Raw genomic sequence first — 18,231 nt, 5'->3', positions numbered from 1 at the left:
GTTGGCGGTGGTTGTGCAGGATGAAGTTTGAGGCGCGCGGAGTGTCATGAGTTATGAGGCTGCATTTTCTGGGTTTCAAGTTCAAGTTTGACTCGTTTCTTTCTGTTTTGTCTTTCTCTTTTCTTTTGCTGATCCCCCCCATTCTTTGTTCATTGCATACACCCCGTCCATGGACGGGTTTCTGGTTGCCTGCTTTGTTGGTTTGATCCCGCTGATCTGTCTTGGAGCATGCAATTTTGGAAATGGGCATCTTCGTTTTGGGCATTGTATTGTGTCTTGTCTCTGTTGGGACTGCATTCCGTTGCGGTGGGGCTTGTTATCTTGATTCGAATGGGCATTGCTAGGTCGTTGGGCTCGTTGTTGATATAATTAGTCAGATACCAATGGGAATTTTGAGATGCTGCTCGGACTCGAGGTTCTTCTTAGTGGCGGTGAAGGAAATGGGTATATTCACTCAGCTAGTGTAGTTACAACGCCACACGTGTTCCTCTCCCTCGTTTCCAGGTGACTCGCGCCAGGATTACAATCCTCCCAGAGTGTGGTTGGTGAACCTTTGGGTGTATTTGTCACCCTTGCAACGCTACGATGGCCCAAACCGTTGGCAGGACCACTCGGAATGTCACCCGCGCGTTTTGAAAAGACGGTGAAGATGCCATCTTTGTTTGTATTTCGGAATACAACCAAACCTCACTTTGGCTCTGTTTTCTAAAACCCCCCCACGCCCCCATCATCCCCCCCTCCCCCAAACTCACACCACCCTAAACCTTAAACCTAAACCCATTCGCGGCCCCCTCCCCAGGAATAGCATTAATCGCCCCCTCCACCCACACTCCAGCCTCCAACTTCTTATTCAACCGCACGAGGACGGCGCGCATGACGGTGGCGGCGCACACGGCGATGAAGGCGGTCACGCAGTTGACAATCATGGCCACCGTGTAGTGCGGGTCGGCGCTCTTGGGGTACAGGTACGACGCGTAGATGCTGCTGCAGTTGCTGACGGCGTTGATGAAGGCCAGCGCCGCGGCCCGCTTCGCCGGCGGCCGCGGCATCGTGTTGCTGATCCAGGCGAGAGCGACCACGAAGCCGGAGTAGACGGATGGGACCTACGTTTGTGGTTAGTGGTGCGTTGTGGCTTGGATTGGGGGGGCGAGACGAACCATTAGCATCATGCTTAGATACCGCGGGGCAACGTGTGTTGTGGTGGCGGCGATGATGTAGGCGATCACGGCGACCCACATGGGGATTGTGATGTGCCAGTACCGCTCGCCCGTCTTGTCGGCGTGGGTGGCGTTGAGGTAGGTGACGATGACACCAAGCACGTAGGGCGGGGCGGTCAGGAGCAGCGAGATGACCTTCGCGCTGCTGCTCTCGTTTTCGAGTGCGCCCACTTGGATCGTGTTGACGACTGTCGGGAAGAAGTTGGTGACAGTGCCGCTGGCGACGATGCAGAAGAGGAGGACCAGCTGGCGTGCAATTAGCTACAACGCGGTGAAGGACACCCCTAGCCTGAGTCGGTACTTACCAGGATGTAGGTCTTGGGGTCGATGAACATTAGCTTCGCACCCTCCCAGAAGGTCTGCTCCTCGCTGTTGACCCAGTCGTCCTCGCCGATATCCTCCTGGAGGCGCCTAGGACAGTATCAGCTCCCCCATCCACGTAGAGCACGAGCACACACGTAACATACCAGATGGCCAACGTCCTCTCCTCGTCCGTCAGCCACGTTGTGGTCCGCGGAAAGTTGGGCAGCACAAAGTAGCAGGCGAACGCCACAACAACAGTGGCGGCACCCTCGATGATGAACAGCCACTGCCATGCCCCCAGCCCGCGAGTCCCATCCATGCCCCATGTCACACCCGCCGAGATGAGGCCGGAAAAGGCGCCGGAGATGAGGGCCCCTGAGTACAAGACGGCAGTGCGGAAGCCAAGTTCCTTGCGGGTGTACCAGCACGAGAGGTAGTACAGACAACCGGGGCTGCGGAGTTACGGCTTAATTAGACTATCGCTCGTTGTTGTGTTAAGGGGAATCGGGTGGCTTACAAGTACGCAGCTTCAACCACACCCAGGAAGAAACGGTTGGCGAGTAAACCGGCCGCGTTTGTGCAGACAGCTGTGAGTGCGGAAATAATACCCCAGACCACCATCTGGTCGCATTGTTAGCGGGCCAGAACAAATAAATATGGGATATCAAGGGAGACTTACGCAAGCGGGCAAGTAAATGGCGGGCTTGCCAAACTTGTTGAGGAAGAGATTCGATGGGATTTGCATCAAAAGGTATCTCGGAATTGTTAGTTGCTAGTACCCAAAACGTGTCTTAGAGCTGTGTTACCCAACGAAGAGAATGCTGACTGCCGTTTGGAACTCGGTAGATGTCAGGTTGAGGTCGCGCTCCAAACCAGCAAGCCGAGCAGCAGCGATATTGTTTCTAACGGTATCATGGTCAGTCTACGACGCATAGTTTTCCACCCGTCGAGACGCCGAGACATACCGGTCAATGTAGTTCATGATGTACATGATAATAATCGCAGGCAAGAGTCGGATGTCGATCTTTCTCTTCAGCTTCTTTTCTAGTAGTTCCCTTTCCTCGGGGGACAGGTTCCGGATGAACTCAGGGGGTTGCATCCTCTGTGGCCTGGTGTCCTCTACGTTGGCCGCCCCGATCTTCTCGTCTGTGCTACCTGCCTCATCGCCCCGTATCTTGGTGTCGGTCGGGGAGTCGGCCATATTGGCGGTCTTTGGCGGTCCCTCTAAGTTTCGCTGATATGATGGTTGAGCACAAGCTGAGACAAGCGAGAAGAAGGCTGCCGAGCTGAAGGAGAGACCAAGAGAGGGGGTCGATCGTTTTTGATATCAAGCCGCCGCTGTTGGATGGTTGCACCCGGGCCCGATGCAGTATAACGTTATTCCTCGCTTGAGACCGAGTGGCAGGGCGGCACAACACGTCGCCAAACCTGGCGCGATACTCTTACCACTTATCAAGTCCCATCGCGAAGGCCGTGGCAACCCGGCACGTCATCCACCACATGGCGACGAACCCCCTAAAGAGGAGCTCGCGTCGTCGGGATTGGTTTCCGGCTGTTTGGCCCATCCGAGTGCCAGGAACCTTTCGGCGATGGCAACATCTTGACAGCAACTGCCAGGGTTTCTTAACCGGCACGCGGCCTCGAGTCTCCAACAACCCGGGTTCTGCTGCTTCCCATCGCAGCATCGAGTCCAAGGTTCACAGCATCCCTTCCGTCATTGGCCCCGGTTGAATAGCCCCGGCACCTTGGTCCGGGGTACCCAGGGTGGGACGGGACCTTTGCCGTGCGGGGTGTTACAGACAATGGACGATCACTTGGAGAAGGAACAGGGAAAGGGCCGAATCACAATGACCGAGCTTGGGGAATGGGCGGTCTGAGGTCCGAGCGAATGGGTGTGTCCCCGCGAGGAGAGGATGGGGTTTTGTCGAATATTGCATCCTATCAGGTTGTGGATGGCATCGAAAGGGGAACAAGACTCGTCGCCAAGTCCACCATTACTTGTGACGGAGGCGGCATGCTTGGCAAGCAGCCATCCGTTGGTTAGCTCAAAGCTTAGTATGCTTGTCTTCCTGCGTTCTCATTCGGGCGGAAGAAGTGAGATCCTCTTTACCAGAGGACAGGGGGCTTGTCGCTTCCCCTCGGGCCGAAAGTTCCAACGTGCTGACTCCCGTTCAACGTTGGAAAGCTGGTCGGCTGATGCATCACGGACAAACCCATGCCCTAGATAGCCTCGTCACGGAAACCACCTCGGCTGCTTCGTACTCAGCTCGTTCCTAGCTTGGGCAGGCTACGTGCGTGTGCCTGTTATGATGCGGGCTCAGCTGAATTTCATGGCGATGCGAGTCACCCAAGTCAATGCGTGTGGTCTTGTCGTGGATATTCTTCTCTGAGCCTTCATTAAAATTCTTACAAGTCGTCAAGTATCGCCCCTGGTCCCCATCGCTCATCCATGTTGAAATACAATACGCCTGCTGGCTGCCATCCAAGAAGTCCATGGTCAGTCCAAGAAATCATACACATCACCATCACCTCGGTACAGGTTGAATCGTGGTCGCATCAATGCGTAACCGTCCTTACGGCCTGGAGAATCACCCCAAACATGAGGCCCCTCGCCACCTCCTCGATTTGAAGGCAGTCGAACAAGCGCCCCAGTGCCTCTGATGTGGCGGCCTGGCCCATGACGCCCGTGAGCGCGGCAGGCACACCGCTCTCAATGAGCAACTTCCTGGCTTTAATCCGAAGATTTTCCTTTTCCTCGGCCGTCATCTCCGCCGGCCATGTTGCCCGTTCCTGCTCTGTCGGGAGGGTGTTTTCCCGGAGCTTCTTAAGATGCGCTGCGATGCCGCTATCCGAAGTGTTGGCTTCGAGAACAGAGGACTGGAAGAGCGATTGGATGGACAAGAGGGACGGGTTGCCAGGCCGCAAGAGGAACGACTTGGCCGCCGCCAGAAGAGTGCGGCGGATGTTCCACGCTGACGAGAGGGTGTACAGCTCGTTGATGACGGCGAAAAGGAGCTCAACCGCTACGCGGGTCTCCTGTTCCGACATCTTCGAGTGTTGTTTTACGCCTTGTAGCGGCGGGCCGTTCAGCCTCTGTTGAGTGTTGAGCGTTGGCATTGTCAAGGAGCGCGCATGATGGATATCATGAGGGCGACCATTCGACGGGCTGATGGGCGATTCGTAGTCATCGCTGATCATGTCCGGTGGCGGAGGCAACCGGAACCCTTCGAAGCTGAGGCTCGATGGCGACCGAGCTGGTGGTGCTCGGCTTGCCGCACGGCTCGATCCCCGACTGAACTCCCGGCTGTTCCTCGCCGAGGCTTGGGAAAACCGCTGGTTCTCGGGTTCCGCGTCGCCTTGCGAGTTGTAGCTTGGGCGACGGTCCATCGACGGCATTCTACCGGGTTGCAGCGCGGCGGCTGACGACCGCTGACTATCCATGCTGTCCCGCGGCTTGCGCATTCCAGTCAGTGACACACTGCTATCCGCACGAGGCAAAGTCGATATCGACAAGCGACTAGCTGCTGTGACATCTTGCAGCGCGGATGGCGTTGGCGACGGAACAGGGGGCGCTGGCTTTCGTTGTCCCAGGCCGATATTCCCCAACACTCCGGTTACCCCCCCGACTACCGCCTTCGAGCCTTCAAGAGGGGCACTTGTCAACACGTCAAACACGTTTTTGCCTAGTTTCTCGAACGCCTGGAATCCCGTTTTGGGAGCGTTGGGGATGTGTCCATTGTCTCTTTCCAGGAACTTTTTCAACCCCTCACTTTCAGCTAGACTCTGATAGCCACAGGCATCTCGGAGATAGCGTTCTAGCTCGCTGCGCAATGATGTCCGGGTATGCCCCTTCCAAGACGGTAGCGCGCTATGCTTCTCTGTAAAGCCGGTTGCGCCAGAAATGGTCGCAATCCGCCTTAGGACCTCATGAAGGGTCTCAAAGTCGCTGTACTTCCTGATGATCATCCATCCGGGGTAAATCGTCGTTGCCGGTTCAATCTGGACCAGGTAATCCCATGACGGCTTGGTCCTGATCCTGCCGTCGCCCGGCTCATCTAGTACGGTGATCGTTGCATTGTGCAATGTCAAGGGAGGCGGCTTGCGACGCTCGCTCGCCTCGGCTTCTAATTCGTCTCGAGCAGGCGGGACGATCTGGTCGAAGCTGGTGAACCCAGCCCTCTCATTTGCCGGCGGGGACGATTGTTGGCTCGAAGAGGGAGAGGGAGTCACCCCGGAATGCGGCGTGGCGGGTGTATGAATGACTTCGTTCCTGCTGGACGCCCCATCGCTACTCGTCCTCTTGGAGGCGCCTGCAGAGACGTCCAAGGGCTCGGGGAGACTTGGTTTCTCAGCCAAGCCCTTTTGGATGTCCAGCTCATCCGCATTGCGTTTGAGGGCATCGGCTAGTCTTTCAGAAGCGTTTGCCGCGCCTGTGGTGTTTTCCGAGTTCGCGGCTTGTTGTCCTCGTTGATCGCTCAGGGCGCTTTCTTTGGCAATCATCTGGTTTAAGCGCTTCATCTCTTCCACTGCCAATTCCATTTCTTCCTCCGCCTTGCTTAGCTTCTTCTTATGGACGGACTCCTTCCTCCGTGCCCTTTCCTGCTCGAGAGAATTCCGATTCCCTCGGGCGAGGCCGATGTTGCCTACATTGCCGTCCAAGTCGGCAAACGCCGCGTCTGTACCAGGTCCCGTCTGCATCCCGACGTCGATAGCCTGGCTCAGGTCAGGTTCGCCTGACTCCAACAAGTAGATAATCCATGAATTGATCCATTCGGGTTTGGAGCATGACTCGAGTGTCGTTTCCAGAACAACACCTGCCAGAATCTCTCGCAGGAAGACTCGGGCGGGATCGCACTCGTAGCTCGGACGGTCGAGAAATCCCAGCATATCTTCGGCAGCCATGCGGAATTTGTGCGCTTGCTGTTTTTGGTTCAACAAGGTAGATAAATTGCACTCGGGATGCGAGGCAAGGTAATTGTATACGGCATCTGCAGCAGACATTTTGGAATCGGCCGGGAGCTCGGAGAAGGCGTTAGATAGCTCGGACATGAAGACGACAAGGATGGAAGATGAATTCGTCAGAAAGTCGAGGAAGGCGTCTGCGGGGCGTTTCCGGCTCAGGCGGTTGAAAACCGATGTGAGGAACGTGGTGAGCGTCTTGCGGCATGCCAATGGGAAGAACTTGTCTGAAGGTACGATGGGCGAGTACCACCACTTGACGTAGTTATCGACGACAGCGTCAACCAATTCGTTCAAGGCTTCGCGGGTCTCGGGTTGCAGGTCGTCGAACGAGCGCACCAACGCACTCTCTGCATCGTCGATGTTTTGCTCCTCGAGGGTCGCGTCTTCTAAGGCCTTCTTGGACGCCAAAATCCGTGCCAAAACATCCATCCCACTCTCCCCCTTGAGGGCCCGAACCACGTCGGCGTTGCGCTGCTCCCATTGTATGAAGGACACAATCCCGCCAAATGCGCCGATTAAGACGAGACCTAGCCTGCCGAGCACTAGATACGTGGTCGCAGCTAGGCCGACGGCAACGCCGCCGATAGTCCCGGGTGTGGCTGTGGCGAGGAAACCGAAGACTTTCGTTGACAAACCCTCCTCGTTTGCGTTTGGTGGCTTGGGTGATCGAGGGGACTTGGTCCCCTTAGTAGTGCTGGATACCGCCCCGTCTTTTTCGTCCATTGTATCGCGGATGGCGTACGGCGTTGGCGCATCCTCCTGTTTCATCGGGCTGGAGAAGGTTTTCGCGAAAGCATTGATTCGGGCAGGAAGATAGAGGTATTGGGTCGTTGTCGCGGAAGATGGAGCTGATGTTGCTGACGCTGACTGGACTTGGCAGGAAAACAATGCACCTCTCGTTGTGAGGGCCCGTCGGACAATGGCTTAGGCAAGTAGCGGTCAGTCAAGAGTGAAGGAAAAGGAAACGCCGACAAAGGACTAGAACATAAGAAGCTGAATGGCTGGGGAGTTGTTTTGCAGATGATTTTTTTGAGCTTTCCTTCCCTCGACAACCCTTGTGGACTTCATTTCATCAGGGGCCCCATTCCCCAACACTTCAATGGGCCCAGCCTGCCTTGGCAAGCCAAGACTTCCTTCCTGCCATGTCACCCCTCTAACCCAAAAAAGCTGCATGTCAAAGTCACCCGAGAAGTTCCAAAACTCCCGTTTGTATCTATTACATTGAGCAATGGCAATCAAGCAAAAACAATTGAATAAAAGAGTTTTAGGCAGGTTGTGTTGAGGAAGAGAAAATTTGACCAGTAACACAAGAGGAAATGGAGTAGTGTAAAGCAGTTATCATTCCCGACGTTTCCATACTCGGAATTCCACATTCTTGCGTCCTTGCTTTTTCTCCGTGGGGTGCTTCCTTGCTCAAACATAGCGTGTCTCCACCAACAAGGTCCGAACCGAGAAGCCAAGCCCTTTGGTTTAATTAAGAGTGGGCTGAATCCGCGCCTGGCTTCACGTGCGAACGCGCCGCAGAGCTCTCACGTCACGTCGCGACCCCTCACCGACGAGGTGCGATTTCGCGGGTGGGAATAATTCCCGGAATTTGCAAACCCACCCAAAAAGCACAACCACGTTGAAAACGGCTAGTCGCATTGCCCGTCATGCCCTACCAAAAGAAGCGGCAGGTTGCCGCCGAGAACGACTCGGGGCAGCCCGCCGTCAAAAAGTCGAAGAACGAGAAGAAGGTCAAGAAGGACCTCACGCAGGGCTCGGATGCAGAAGGAAATCCGTATTGGGAGGTCGGTTTTGCCATATTGCCCCAGAAGAATTTTGAGAGACGGATTGCTAATCTCATTAGATTGGCAACAACCGGCGCATCGGCCCCTCCACATACAAGGGTGCCAGATTGGTTAATATCCGAGAGTTCTACACCACACCTGCTGGTGAGCTGAAGCCAGCGAAGAAGGTGGGTTTTTGATATCCTCTGGCTTATCTCCTACACGCACTAACCGCTACTAGGGAATCTCGCTTTCCTTAGACCAGTACAACGCTCTCCTCAAGGTCATCCCGGAACTCAATGAAAAGCTCCGCGCTGAAGGCCATGAGGTAGGCGACATGCCATCGGCTGGGGCGAAAGAAGCTCTGGTGAAGGCGGACAAGCCCACCAAGTCCACGAAGTCGAGAAAGGCAAATATCGACGCCACGAGCGAGGAGGAGGAGGAGGAGGGGGAGGAGGAGGAGAGCAGCGAGGAAGACGATTGAACGGATATACGACGGAGCTTCGCATTTTTGGGGCGTTCACTTTAGAGTCTTTTTACTGGTAGCAATGGGGGGGGTTGGCGCGGTCTATTTTTGCTATGAATCCATGCAATTGTTTTGTCCACCGCATTTCTGAAGCCCGAGACGAGACATGATGAACGCTGACTTACTAAATTCCGGTCTAACCTGTGGGGTAACGCATGACTTATGTGTGACAACGCCGTCATATAACAAAAGTAGGGTATTCATTTCTCCCTATACACTCTAGGCTTAACATTTCACAACCTGGTCAACAGCTTGTTGAAGGCCCATATATATCGTACATGTTCAGCTCTCGCGGCAGGCGAGCGTTGGCGTTTTACGTTTCTCATGTCTTCTTTTCCTCCTCCCGAAGCCTAGCTATTAGTTTCTCCTGTAGAAAGGGACTGAGCCCAAGGCTACAGAGAAATAAGGTTAGTCATAATTTGGTTGGGCAATTGAGAAGAAAAAGAAACAGGGGAGCCTCACATTCCCTGATTCGTTACAATCCGGTACGTCCCACTGGGCTGGTAGTTGCCGACAATTTCGCCCTTCCCATCAACCTCCACGCTGCCGAGTATGTCTTCCGGCCTTGGCAATCCAACCAAGTCAGCATCAACCCAAAAGCTCCGTTTCCTGTTAGGTTCGCCTACCAAGCAATCCTTCCAAAATCAGGCGGGTTCCTTGAGTCACTTAGATGCACCCACCCGCCCACTCCGGCCCCTCCCGCACCACCCTCAGCACTCGCGCCGCCAGCCCCGGTGCCCGTGCCCCGTTGATTCCGTGCCTGTATGAAATTGAACCCGCCCGGTGACGCGAGCGCCTGTGCCTGGCTCTTCAGCCCCGGGTCGTCGGCTGCATGTTTCGCGAGGACGTCGTCGAGGATGGAGAGGAAGCGCGGGTTCCCTTGGAAGGATTTGGGCGTCGGCGGAACGGCGGTCGTGGTACCAATTGCGAGGGACGGGTTTGGGGGAGTGGTTTCGAGGTAAGATAGGAGGTGGCTGTTGGGTTGCTGGGGGTGTGGGAAGACTTTCTGGGAGGGAATCATTAACGTTGTGAAGGTGGTTTTGATGGTGATTGGGACTAACAATGCTAGCATTGGAGGGCAGTGTCGAGAAACCCCTCGCCCTTGACAGGCCTCGCAGCCCCTGAGGTGTAAATAAACGGGCGACCAGCATTTTGCTCGATTGGAGGGTGGAGATTAAATAGCTTGAAGCTTGTGCATGGTCTTCAATGCGGTCATGGTTTGAGCTTCTGAAGCTTCGAGAGCTCCACTTGCCTGCCGGAAACGCGCACTCAGCACCCCTGTGTCTTCGACCCCTGTCGTGCCCCGCCAAACGCGGTAAGGCGACGCGCCGTTGCAAGCCCATTAACGCGGTTCTCTGCACTCTCGCCCAAAATCAGCAACACCAATTCTCTAAAACTCCACGAAAGCAACGCCAAGATGATGGTCATACAGAGTCCCAAGAAGACCCCACGGAAGAATCAACCAAAAAGCCCCGAAAAGGGCAAGCGAGCCAAACCACCCCCGCCGCCGTTTTTCGCGCCCAAGAATGCCGCTCCCTCGAGCGCGATCCTGTCCTCGTCTCCTGCATTTGCCACCCCAGCACACCCATTAAGGCCGTTTCAAGCTCCCGCTCCCGCCAAAGCAGCTGTCCTCCCCATAATCCTCCCGCCTGCGACCCTACGACCCCTGGCTTTCCGCACATTCACCAAGAAGCACGGCCTAACACTGACTTCCCCGGCGCTCCAAGAGCTCGCTACTTTTATTGGGAGACACTGTGGCTCAGGATGGAGGGAAGAGGGCTTGGCGGAGAAAGTCCTCGAGGAGGTGGCTCGGACATGGAAGAACTGCAATGGGGGGGTCATCGTGGAAGGGGCCAGCCCGGAGCTGAAAGACATGCTGAAGACACTAGAGGGAAACATGAGCGGCGGCAAGATAATGAGTGGGCCGCGCGGGTTAAGCAGGCAGAACAGCTTGATGCTGGAGCCAACCGAGGCTCCAGACCATTCCAAGACGCGGCTCGGGCTAAGGCCAACGGCAACGCTTACACGGGACGATAGTCAGGCCAGTTTTGGCATGTCAGGCATCGGGTTCGACGAGGAGCCAGAGGACGAGGGGCTGCAAGATGTCAGGAGATGGCTGAAGGTTATTGGTGCCTTTGAACAGCCCCGATATTCGTACAATGTCGCCAAGAAGCATTTTGAGAAGTACGGCCTCTTCCTCTTCTCAAATAGACATTCTGCTAACGATGGACAACCAGAGCTACCTCCAACCCCTCCCTCCTACCACCAGCCTCCCATAAAACCGACGCTTTCCGAAACCGGTACAATGTTGTTCATCAACGTCTTCTCCGTAACGAATCGTTTCAGACTTCGGCAGTGACTAGTGCCAGGACAACCGGTCTCCGTCGAGGCGCATCCACAACAATGCAATCGCACAAGATCACCCCGATATCGAACCTTCTTGGCCGGCACGGCACGAACCACATGCTGCTCGGGATGCTTGTCATGCTGCCCACGGGTAACATAGCCATCAGCGATTTGACCGGAACTATCACTCTCGACTTATCCCACGCGGTCGCTATCCCAGAAGACTCGGCTTGGTTTACCCCAGGCATGATTGTTCTGATTGATGGTGTCTATGAGGAAGAGGAAGAGTCCATAGGCAAGGGATTAAGTGGTAGCAGTGGCGTGGGAGGCACCATTGGCGGGCGCTTTCAGGGATTCTTCATTGGACAACCACCCTGCGAGAAGCGGCGAGCAACGCTGGGGGTTAGCGGCTTAGACGGGGGCCCAGACCACACAATAGGTGGCGGCTTTGGGTGGATTGACTTTCTCGGCGTGGGCAGTGAGCGGGCCGTAGGGTCGCGCATGCGCAAGATAGAGCAGAGATTGCTGCGACAACCAGCGCTGGCTGACCCAGACAGTCCCGGACGAGGGCGTGTAGTGATCGTGGGCGAGCTGAGCCTCGACGTGCCACGCAGCCTGCAGGCACTGAAGAAGATCCTCTCCCTCTACGCCACCGATCCCGAAGGATCAACACCAATGACGTTCGTCCTCGCCGGCAACTTCACGACCCACGCGGTTATGGCGCGTGGTGGGAGCGGCGGCAGCATAGAGTACAAAGAGTTTTTCGACGCTCTGGCCTCGACGCTGGCCGACTTCCCTACGCTGCTGACCACGGCAACCTTCATATTTGTTCCGGGCGACAACGACGGGTGGGCGTCCGCATTTTCCGGCGGTTCCGCCGTACCACTTCCCCGAAACTCGGTCCCAGAACTGTTCACATCGCGAATCAGACGAGTTTTCACTGCCGCCAACGCCGATGCAGGGCTATCTCCTGCCGAGGGCAAAGGCGGCGAAGCCATCTGGACCACCAACCCCAGCCGTCTCTCCCTCTTCGGACCGAACCACGAAATAGTCCTCTTCCGCGACGACATCTCAGCCCGCCTCCGCCGCTCCTCCGTCCGCCTAAAAGGCAAAACCACCGCCCCAACCGACGCCTCCCAACCAACCCAAACCGAAGACACCACCATGTCTGGCGCCAACAACCCCCCTGCCCCCTCCTCCCCACTAGCGCCCGGCCTCGAGGCAATGGATCTAGACGCCACGCCGCAACCGCCCTCACCCAAGAACACCGCGGAGGGGACAGCGGCCGGGTCCGAAACCATCCCCTACGACACGGTCATCGCGCGCAAGCTGGTCAAGACGCTGCTGGACCAGGGCTACCTCGCGCCCTTCCGGCAGAGCGTGCGGCCCGTGCACTGGGACTACACCACCGCCATGTACCTGTACCCGCTGCCGACGGCGCTGGTGCTGGTCGACACCACGGCGCCGCCCTTCTGCGTCACCTACGAGGGCTGCCATGTCATGAACCCTGGGAGTGTGTTGGTGAGTGGTCGACGGGGTGTGGCGAGGTGGGTGGAGTATGCGGTTGGGGGTGTGGCTAGGGGGGGGAGGGTGAGGGAGTGTACTTTTTGAGTTGGGAGTTGGTGGGTTGTGGTTGATGGTTTGATGGGGTCTTTGGTGAAGCCAGATGGGTGAGGAATGCCTGTCGGGTTCGGCTCTGGAAAGTTATGACATATGATGAATGCAACACTGCTCAGTCACGCAGTGTAGACCAACGTAATTTTCAAAGCATTATATAAAGTGGGATTTGTTCATGTAGATGCACAGTCACATATGCGGGACGGCTTCTCTCTGAAACATCGCTATACCTCGGCCATTTGATTGCCTCCTAAACCGGGAGGGCATCACTTTCTACCAAAACCCAGCCCACATGGCTTCTCTAGAAGTGAGAATAAATTTCCGGAGGATATGGATAGTCCTAGATATAACCTAGGGTAAAGGGAACAACAACCAAAGATACGTATTCTAATCTCCACGTTATCTCTGACTACGGTCAAACAGTCAATACACTTTCCCGGTTTCTCCAAAGATGCGCCCCAGCTCGGGTTCAAGAAAGACCGGGGGGTGTCAAGCAGCGTTTAATGATGCCAACATTTCAGTAAGGTGCAGCTGCAAGCTCTCTCGTATTTGAAGGGTGCTGTGCAAGGTAACACGAGTCGAAGCAGGTTCAGCTTAAAAGTCCCCATCACGGCAGGACTACAACGACACTTAGAATTTGTATATACCTTGTTTAATTTACAAGTTCCCGAGTGTGCATATCTGAAGTTACAAAGTCGGGTTCAGATGAATGAACGTGACCATGCTGCCAGGAATTGGCTTTACCCCCACTCCCGAGTGGGGCTCCATGTTTCCAAGCTTGCCAAGCAGCCCCACCCCCACAATCCAAGCTCGGCAGTCCAAGCAGCCCCACCACAACTTCAACATCCCGAATCATCAACAACCTCACAAGGCAATCTTTTGTCATCTCCGAAAAAGAGAGCCACAACAGAGAATGCAGTGGGACTTTATTAGGGGTATATCTCTGGGGATAAATTCCATTTCGACGGACCATTCGACATCTTACTATCGACTTCAACCGAGCGTTACGGTGTGTGTTAATTAAACTTTCTTTCCGCCTCGTTGTTAAACTCATGCAATAGTTAATCTACCTCAACATTCACAATATGGGCACACCGTCCAATCCTCTCAAGACTGCAGTTCATCATACGAACAATCGCACATCCTCTCGACGACATGTTGCGTGTCAATACGCTACCGGGTTGCACCGTCTGCGGGACGCCGCTTCAATTTATAATCAGCGCGCTGGAAGTTAGCTACCTGAAATGCCGTTGACAACACGGAAACTTCAACCTAGCTCCGCACAGGGCCCAATTATTGTCGCCCATTATGTCTTTTCATCATCGGTTGGTGTTTGCTCTAGCCCCAGATATGGGTCAGTCAACCGTCGGGATATGAGGCTTACCGAAGACCAGCAAGATTCCGCCATAAATGGCTAGCGCTAAGGCGGCGAGACCGCTGGTAGCCATTACCAGAACGTTCCATGGAGAGGCCTTGTGTCCGTGGTCTGGCACGGGACTTTTCCTCCTTACTCGATTTGTGCGGGCGTGCGGTTGCCTTGGAGTTGCCTTGGAACCCACACGCTCCCGGACCCTCTCGGACGCTGGGCACGTGGTGTCTTCCTTTTTCTAGGCCACATCTTTGGGGAGAAGTCTTCCTTCGCCATCTTCTCCTACATCACCTTTCTCTTCGCTGCACTTTCAACCACTTTTGCTGCAACATCACACTTGTTTACCGCGCCACTCCTAAAACATGTTCTCTTCGATTATGCACCCGTTTGCGTACTTGACCGCCCTGGGCGCACTCGCGCGGGCGGGAACCGTTACGTATGACTGGAATGTGACTTGGGTATGGGCAAGCCCTGATGGCTTTGGAAGACCCGTTATCGGGATCAACAACGAATGGCCATGCCCCCAGATCAATGCCACGGCGGGTGACACCGTCGTGGTCAATCTCAACAACAAGCTTGGTAACCAGACGACTGGACTACATTTTCATGGCATGAACCAAGTGCAGACCTCCGACATGGACGGCCCAAGTGGTGTGACTCAGTGTCCGATCCCGCCAGATTCTTCCGTCAAATATCAGTTTACGGCGGATGCTCCGGGAACCTATTGGTGTGAGTACACTTGGTATTGGTACGAAAAGCCATCAAGACTGACAATTAGGCGTAGACCACTCTCATAACATGGGGCAGTATCCGGATGGCCTGCGCGGCTCCCTCATTGTGCAGGACCCAAATGATCCCTATGCAGGGAAATACGACGAGGAGCACGTGATGGCCGTTTCAGACTGGTAAGTGGTCGTCGACCCGACTCCTAGAACGCCAAGCTCACTATCGACAGGTACCACAACGACAGTACTACCTCCGTCCAAAACATGCTCACCCCAAACAATACTCAATTCAAGCCCCCGATACCCGATAACATCACTGTCAACGAAGGCCAGGGCTTGCGCGTCGACTTCGTCAAAGGGAAGACGTACCGCATTCGCATGATCAACTACGCCGCCTTCGGCGCTGCCATGGTTCACTTTGACTCGCACACCATGAATATCATCATGAATGACGGGGCATATATCCAGAAAACAGACGCTTACCAACTGCACCTGGCGCCTGCCCAGCGGTACGACGTCTTGATTTCGCCCAATGATAGCGATAACGGGAACTACCCCTTCCTAGTATCGCTCGACCTGAACCGGGACTGGACTAACGCGACCGAGGAGAAGACGTGGGCCCACAACTACACGGGATATCTTGTTATGGACGCTACCCAGCCCATGAACAAAACCGATGTCGTGGACGTGTGGAACCCCGTTGACGATGCAGGTTTCCAGCCCTACGACGGAGCGGCTGCGTACAACGCGTACGATAGCCTGGTCAAGCTCGATTTCAATTTTTGCCTCGATCAGAACGGCTACCCTCGCTCGTGTTTCAACAACCTCACCTACATCAACCAGCAAGTCCCGACGCTCTACAGCGTGGCCACGACAGGCGACCAAAACACGAACCCGGTCATCTACGGACAAGTCAACCCCTTCATCGTCAACTACAACGATACCGTGCAGGTGGTGGTCTACAACGCCGACATCTCCTCGCACCCCTTCCACCTGCACGGGCACCACTTCCAGGTGCTGGAGCGGGCGGCAAGTGGGGCGGGTAACTGGCCGGGTACGGACAACGGCTACGCGGCCAACCCACCGATGCGCGACACAGTGGTAGTCATGCCCAACTCGTACGCCGTGCTGCGCTTCCGCGCCACCAACCCGGGCGTGTGGCTGTTCCACTGCCACATCGAGTGGCACGTCGAGATGGGCCTGACCGCCACCATCATCGAGGCCCCCGACCGTCTGCGGAACATGACCTTCCCTGACGACCACATCGACGCCTGCAAGAAGCTCGGCACCCCCTACCAGGGCAATGCCGCGGGGAACACGGAGAACGTGACAGATACCAGCGACTTCGTGACCGTGCCGCCGACTACTTATAATGGGTATGTGCTTCCATTTTGCGGAGAGAAATTTCGCCAAGTTTACTGCTTGTGCTAACCTGATCAATTAGTGCATCATACACCACATCAGCCTGAGTTCGGCGGGCAAGGGGGGGCAGGAGATAGAGGGTAAATATGGGGGAGTATATGAGGGAAATGATGGAAACAAGGAGAAGAATAACATACCTGTCAGCCTAGATTGGACATTAGCTGGCAGATTGGATATTACGAGGCAGATACTATCTAATGATAATATGTTTTAGCAACCGTCGTTTCTTGGTTTTTCTAGTCTCGGATTGTTTGAATCTCGCATATCATGTGCTGAACGAGACTACCAGACTGGTAAACCAAAACAAGCACGCGGTCTGCGAAGGCTGCAGAAAGCAAGTTATCCCCACCCACCACCGCAGGCTATAGACCCGGTTTACCTCCCCTCCCTAAATACCAGTACCGCACGCACTGTTGACCATCCCATGACGCCAATCTTACTCCTCACACCCACCCACCGGTAAAAAGTCCGGAACCCGGAGACAAGGCGGAACCCGCCTCAAAAGACACCAGCCAATGCGTGTTGTGGATGTGATGCCCACGCCACGGTCACGACCATGTACGTACACGTACACGAGCTCGGAAGAGGCGACGAGACCCCCCCCCTGCCATTTTCCGCAGCTCACACCCGAAGTCCTGTTACACGACGGCAGCCTGCCCACAAAGGACCAAGAAACAGACAGGGAAGCGGTCTCAGCTCGTGGCGCGTGTGTGATGCTTCTGCCGGGCCGAGGCCGAGGCCAGGGGGGAGGGCCAGGCCATGGCCACATGGTGACACGGTACGGAAGAAGAGAGGCCGCAGTTTCTCCGGCCGGACTTGGAGGCTGTGTGTTGGTTGGCGCTTTGGGGGGGTTTGGGTGCATGTTTTATCGTTACGATTATGGTCTTGTTTCCGCTTACAGACCGGTAGCGGCCCTTGCGGTCTCGAAGAGTCACTGGTAGTTTTCCCTCATCGACGCAGGTGCAGCTTACGAAGTGGAGAGGGTCGTTCGCCTCGGAAAACTTGAACTTTGCCCTGAAACTCCGGAGATAGGAAGTGCATAGTTTGGTATAGCAATAGAACATGCACGTCTCGAAATACAACAGTATTTCCTGCTGACTGCCATGACCTAAATAATATACGCTAAGTTGTCATTAAATACAGGTCGGGTTCCAACTGTAGGATTCAAGTAAGCAAGCGTAATCCTGCTTCTATCTGATGAGTAGGAAGTGCGATCCTTCGGGTCGTATGCCGTGTCCATCGCTTGTGGCCAAGGCTGGATGAGACGGAGGACCACTGCGCAGCAATAGATGAACCGGGCACCAACACCTATCTTTGGCTAGTCCGAGCAGGTTATGGTACCTCTATTTGCTTAAGGCTCATGAATCGCCGTATTCATCAGCCACCTGTCATGCATGACAAATGCGGTATAGGATTTGAACTGGAAATTAGGATTTCGTGCCGCTGGATCATCACCCCGAGAAGATGAACAAATGGTAAGAGACATCTCAGATGTTTGTCTTGTTTCACCCAATTAGCTGGTATTCACCGAGCCTAGAAGACGGCGGCTGCCGAGCCACCAGGACGACAGCTTCAAGACGACAGCAGGCTTCCATAAGCTTGCCAAACTAAAACTTAGGTGTTGATGACAACCGGGAGGCACACCCAAGTCTCCCCACCCGAGCAAACAGAGATGGAAGCCTTTTGAGAATCCACTATCCGGCGAGAGATGTCGTTCGTTGCCCGTCTTTCGTTGGCTTGATGGCGAGACCGTGTAGCTGGGGCCAGCACACACTCAGCCTGGATGCCGAGAACCCGAAATAGCTCGTGTTAAAATTCGCCAAGTCTACGGTTAGTGCACGTTGTTGAATCGCATGACGGGCCGGACAATCGGGGGTCCGGTGGTGGTTGTGGTGATGGTGGTCATGAGGGGAAGGTTTGGCCGAACCAACTACGTCCAGTTGACTCCCGGGCGGCAAGCCATGAACATGTTAGA

The 18,231-nt window shown here is 55.1% G+C and overlaps 6 protein-coding genes across 6 annotated transcripts; 3 read left to right on the top strand and 3 right to left on the bottom strand.

Annotated features, from left to right (window-relative positions):
- Window positions 1-739: 739 nt before the first annotated feature.
- On the bottom strand, window positions 740-2,841 carry F5144DRAFT_19792 (major facilitator superfamily domain-containing protein). Its single transcript, XM_066782877.1, has 8 exons — window positions 2,486-2,841; window positions 2,327-2,422; window positions 2,200-2,275; window positions 2,038-2,141; window positions 1,685-1,972; window positions 1,523-1,628; window positions 1,158-1,463; window positions 740-1,103 (listed from the first exon to the last, which is right to left on the bottom strand). The coding sequence occupies exons 1-8, from the start codon at window positions 2,719-2,721 to the stop codon at window positions 759-761; spliced, it is 1,557 nt and encodes a 518-aa protein (XP_066648028.1). The 5' UTR covers window positions 2,722-2,841; the 3' UTR covers window positions 740-758.
- Window positions 2,842-4,076: 1,235 nt separating this feature from the next.
- On the bottom strand, window positions 4,077-7,205 carry F5144DRAFT_481571 (PXA domain-containing protein; the record flags this gene model as incomplete). Its single annotated transcript, XM_066785292.1, has 1 exon — window positions 4,077-7,205. The coding sequence occupies one exon, from the start codon at window positions 7,203-7,205 to the stop codon at window positions 4,077-4,079; it is 3,129 nt and encodes a 1,042-aa protein (XP_066648027.1).
- An 814-nt stretch (window positions 7,206-8,019) lies between these two features.
- On the top strand, window positions 8,020-8,902 carry F5144DRAFT_19750 (transcriptional Coactivator p15-domain-containing protein). The gene is made up of 3 exons (XM_066782873.1): window positions 8,020-8,272; window positions 8,332-8,439; window positions 8,493-8,902. Exons 1-3 carry the CDS (start codon window positions 8,135-8,137, stop codon window positions 8,733-8,735), a joined length of 489 nt encoding a protein of 162 aa, XP_066648026.1. The 5' UTR covers window positions 8,020-8,134; the 3' UTR covers window positions 8,736-8,902.
- Window position 8,903: 1 nt separating this feature from the next.
- F5144DRAFT_19759 (uncharacterized protein) lies at window positions 8,904-10,017 on the bottom strand. The gene is made up of 4 exons (XM_066782874.1): window positions 9,839-10,017; window positions 9,404-9,783; window positions 9,240-9,341; window positions 8,904-9,169 (listed from the first exon to the last, which is right to left on the bottom strand). Exons 1-4 carry the CDS (start codon window positions 9,926-9,928, stop codon window positions 9,100-9,102), a joined length of 642 nt encoding a protein of 213 aa, XP_066648025.1. The 5' UTR covers window positions 9,929-10,017; the 3' UTR covers window positions 8,904-9,099.
- A 103-nt stretch (window positions 10,018-10,120) lies between these two features.
- Window positions 10,121-12,734, top strand: F5144DRAFT_522363 (DNA polymerase alpha/epsilon subunit B-domain-containing protein; the record flags this gene model as incomplete). The annotated part of the gene is made up of 2 exons (XM_066786742.1): window positions 10,121-10,961; window positions 11,015-12,734. Exons 1-2 carry the CDS (start codon window positions 10,195-10,197, stop codon window positions 12,732-12,734), a joined length of 2,487 nt encoding a protein of 828 aa, XP_066648024.1. The 5' UTR covers window positions 10,121-10,194.
- A 1,524-nt stretch (window positions 12,735-14,258) lies between these two features.
- F5144DRAFT_19733 (Cupredoxin) lies at window positions 14,259-16,455 on the top strand. The gene is made up of 3 exons (XM_066782871.1): window positions 14,259-14,838; window positions 14,894-15,014; window positions 15,065-16,455. Exons 1-3 carry the CDS (start codon window positions 14,472-14,474, stop codon window positions 16,263-16,265), a joined length of 1,689 nt encoding a protein of 562 aa, XP_066648023.1. The 5' UTR covers window positions 14,259-14,471; the 3' UTR covers window positions 16,266-16,455.
- Window positions 16,456-18,231: the final 1,776 nt, after the last annotated feature.

Source organism: Chaetomium tenue (assembly GCF_020726465.1).
Source record: "Chaetomium tenue strain MPI-SDFR-AT-0079 chromosome Unknown F5144scaffold_1, whole genome shotgun sequence".
Taxonomy (NCBI): Eukaryota; Fungi; Ascomycota; class Sordariomycetes; order Sordariales; family Chaetomiaceae; genus Chaetomium; species Chaetomium tenue.
The sequence above is the reverse complement of the archived record's forward strand: the minus strand, read 5'-3'. Positions and strand labels throughout refer to the sequence as shown.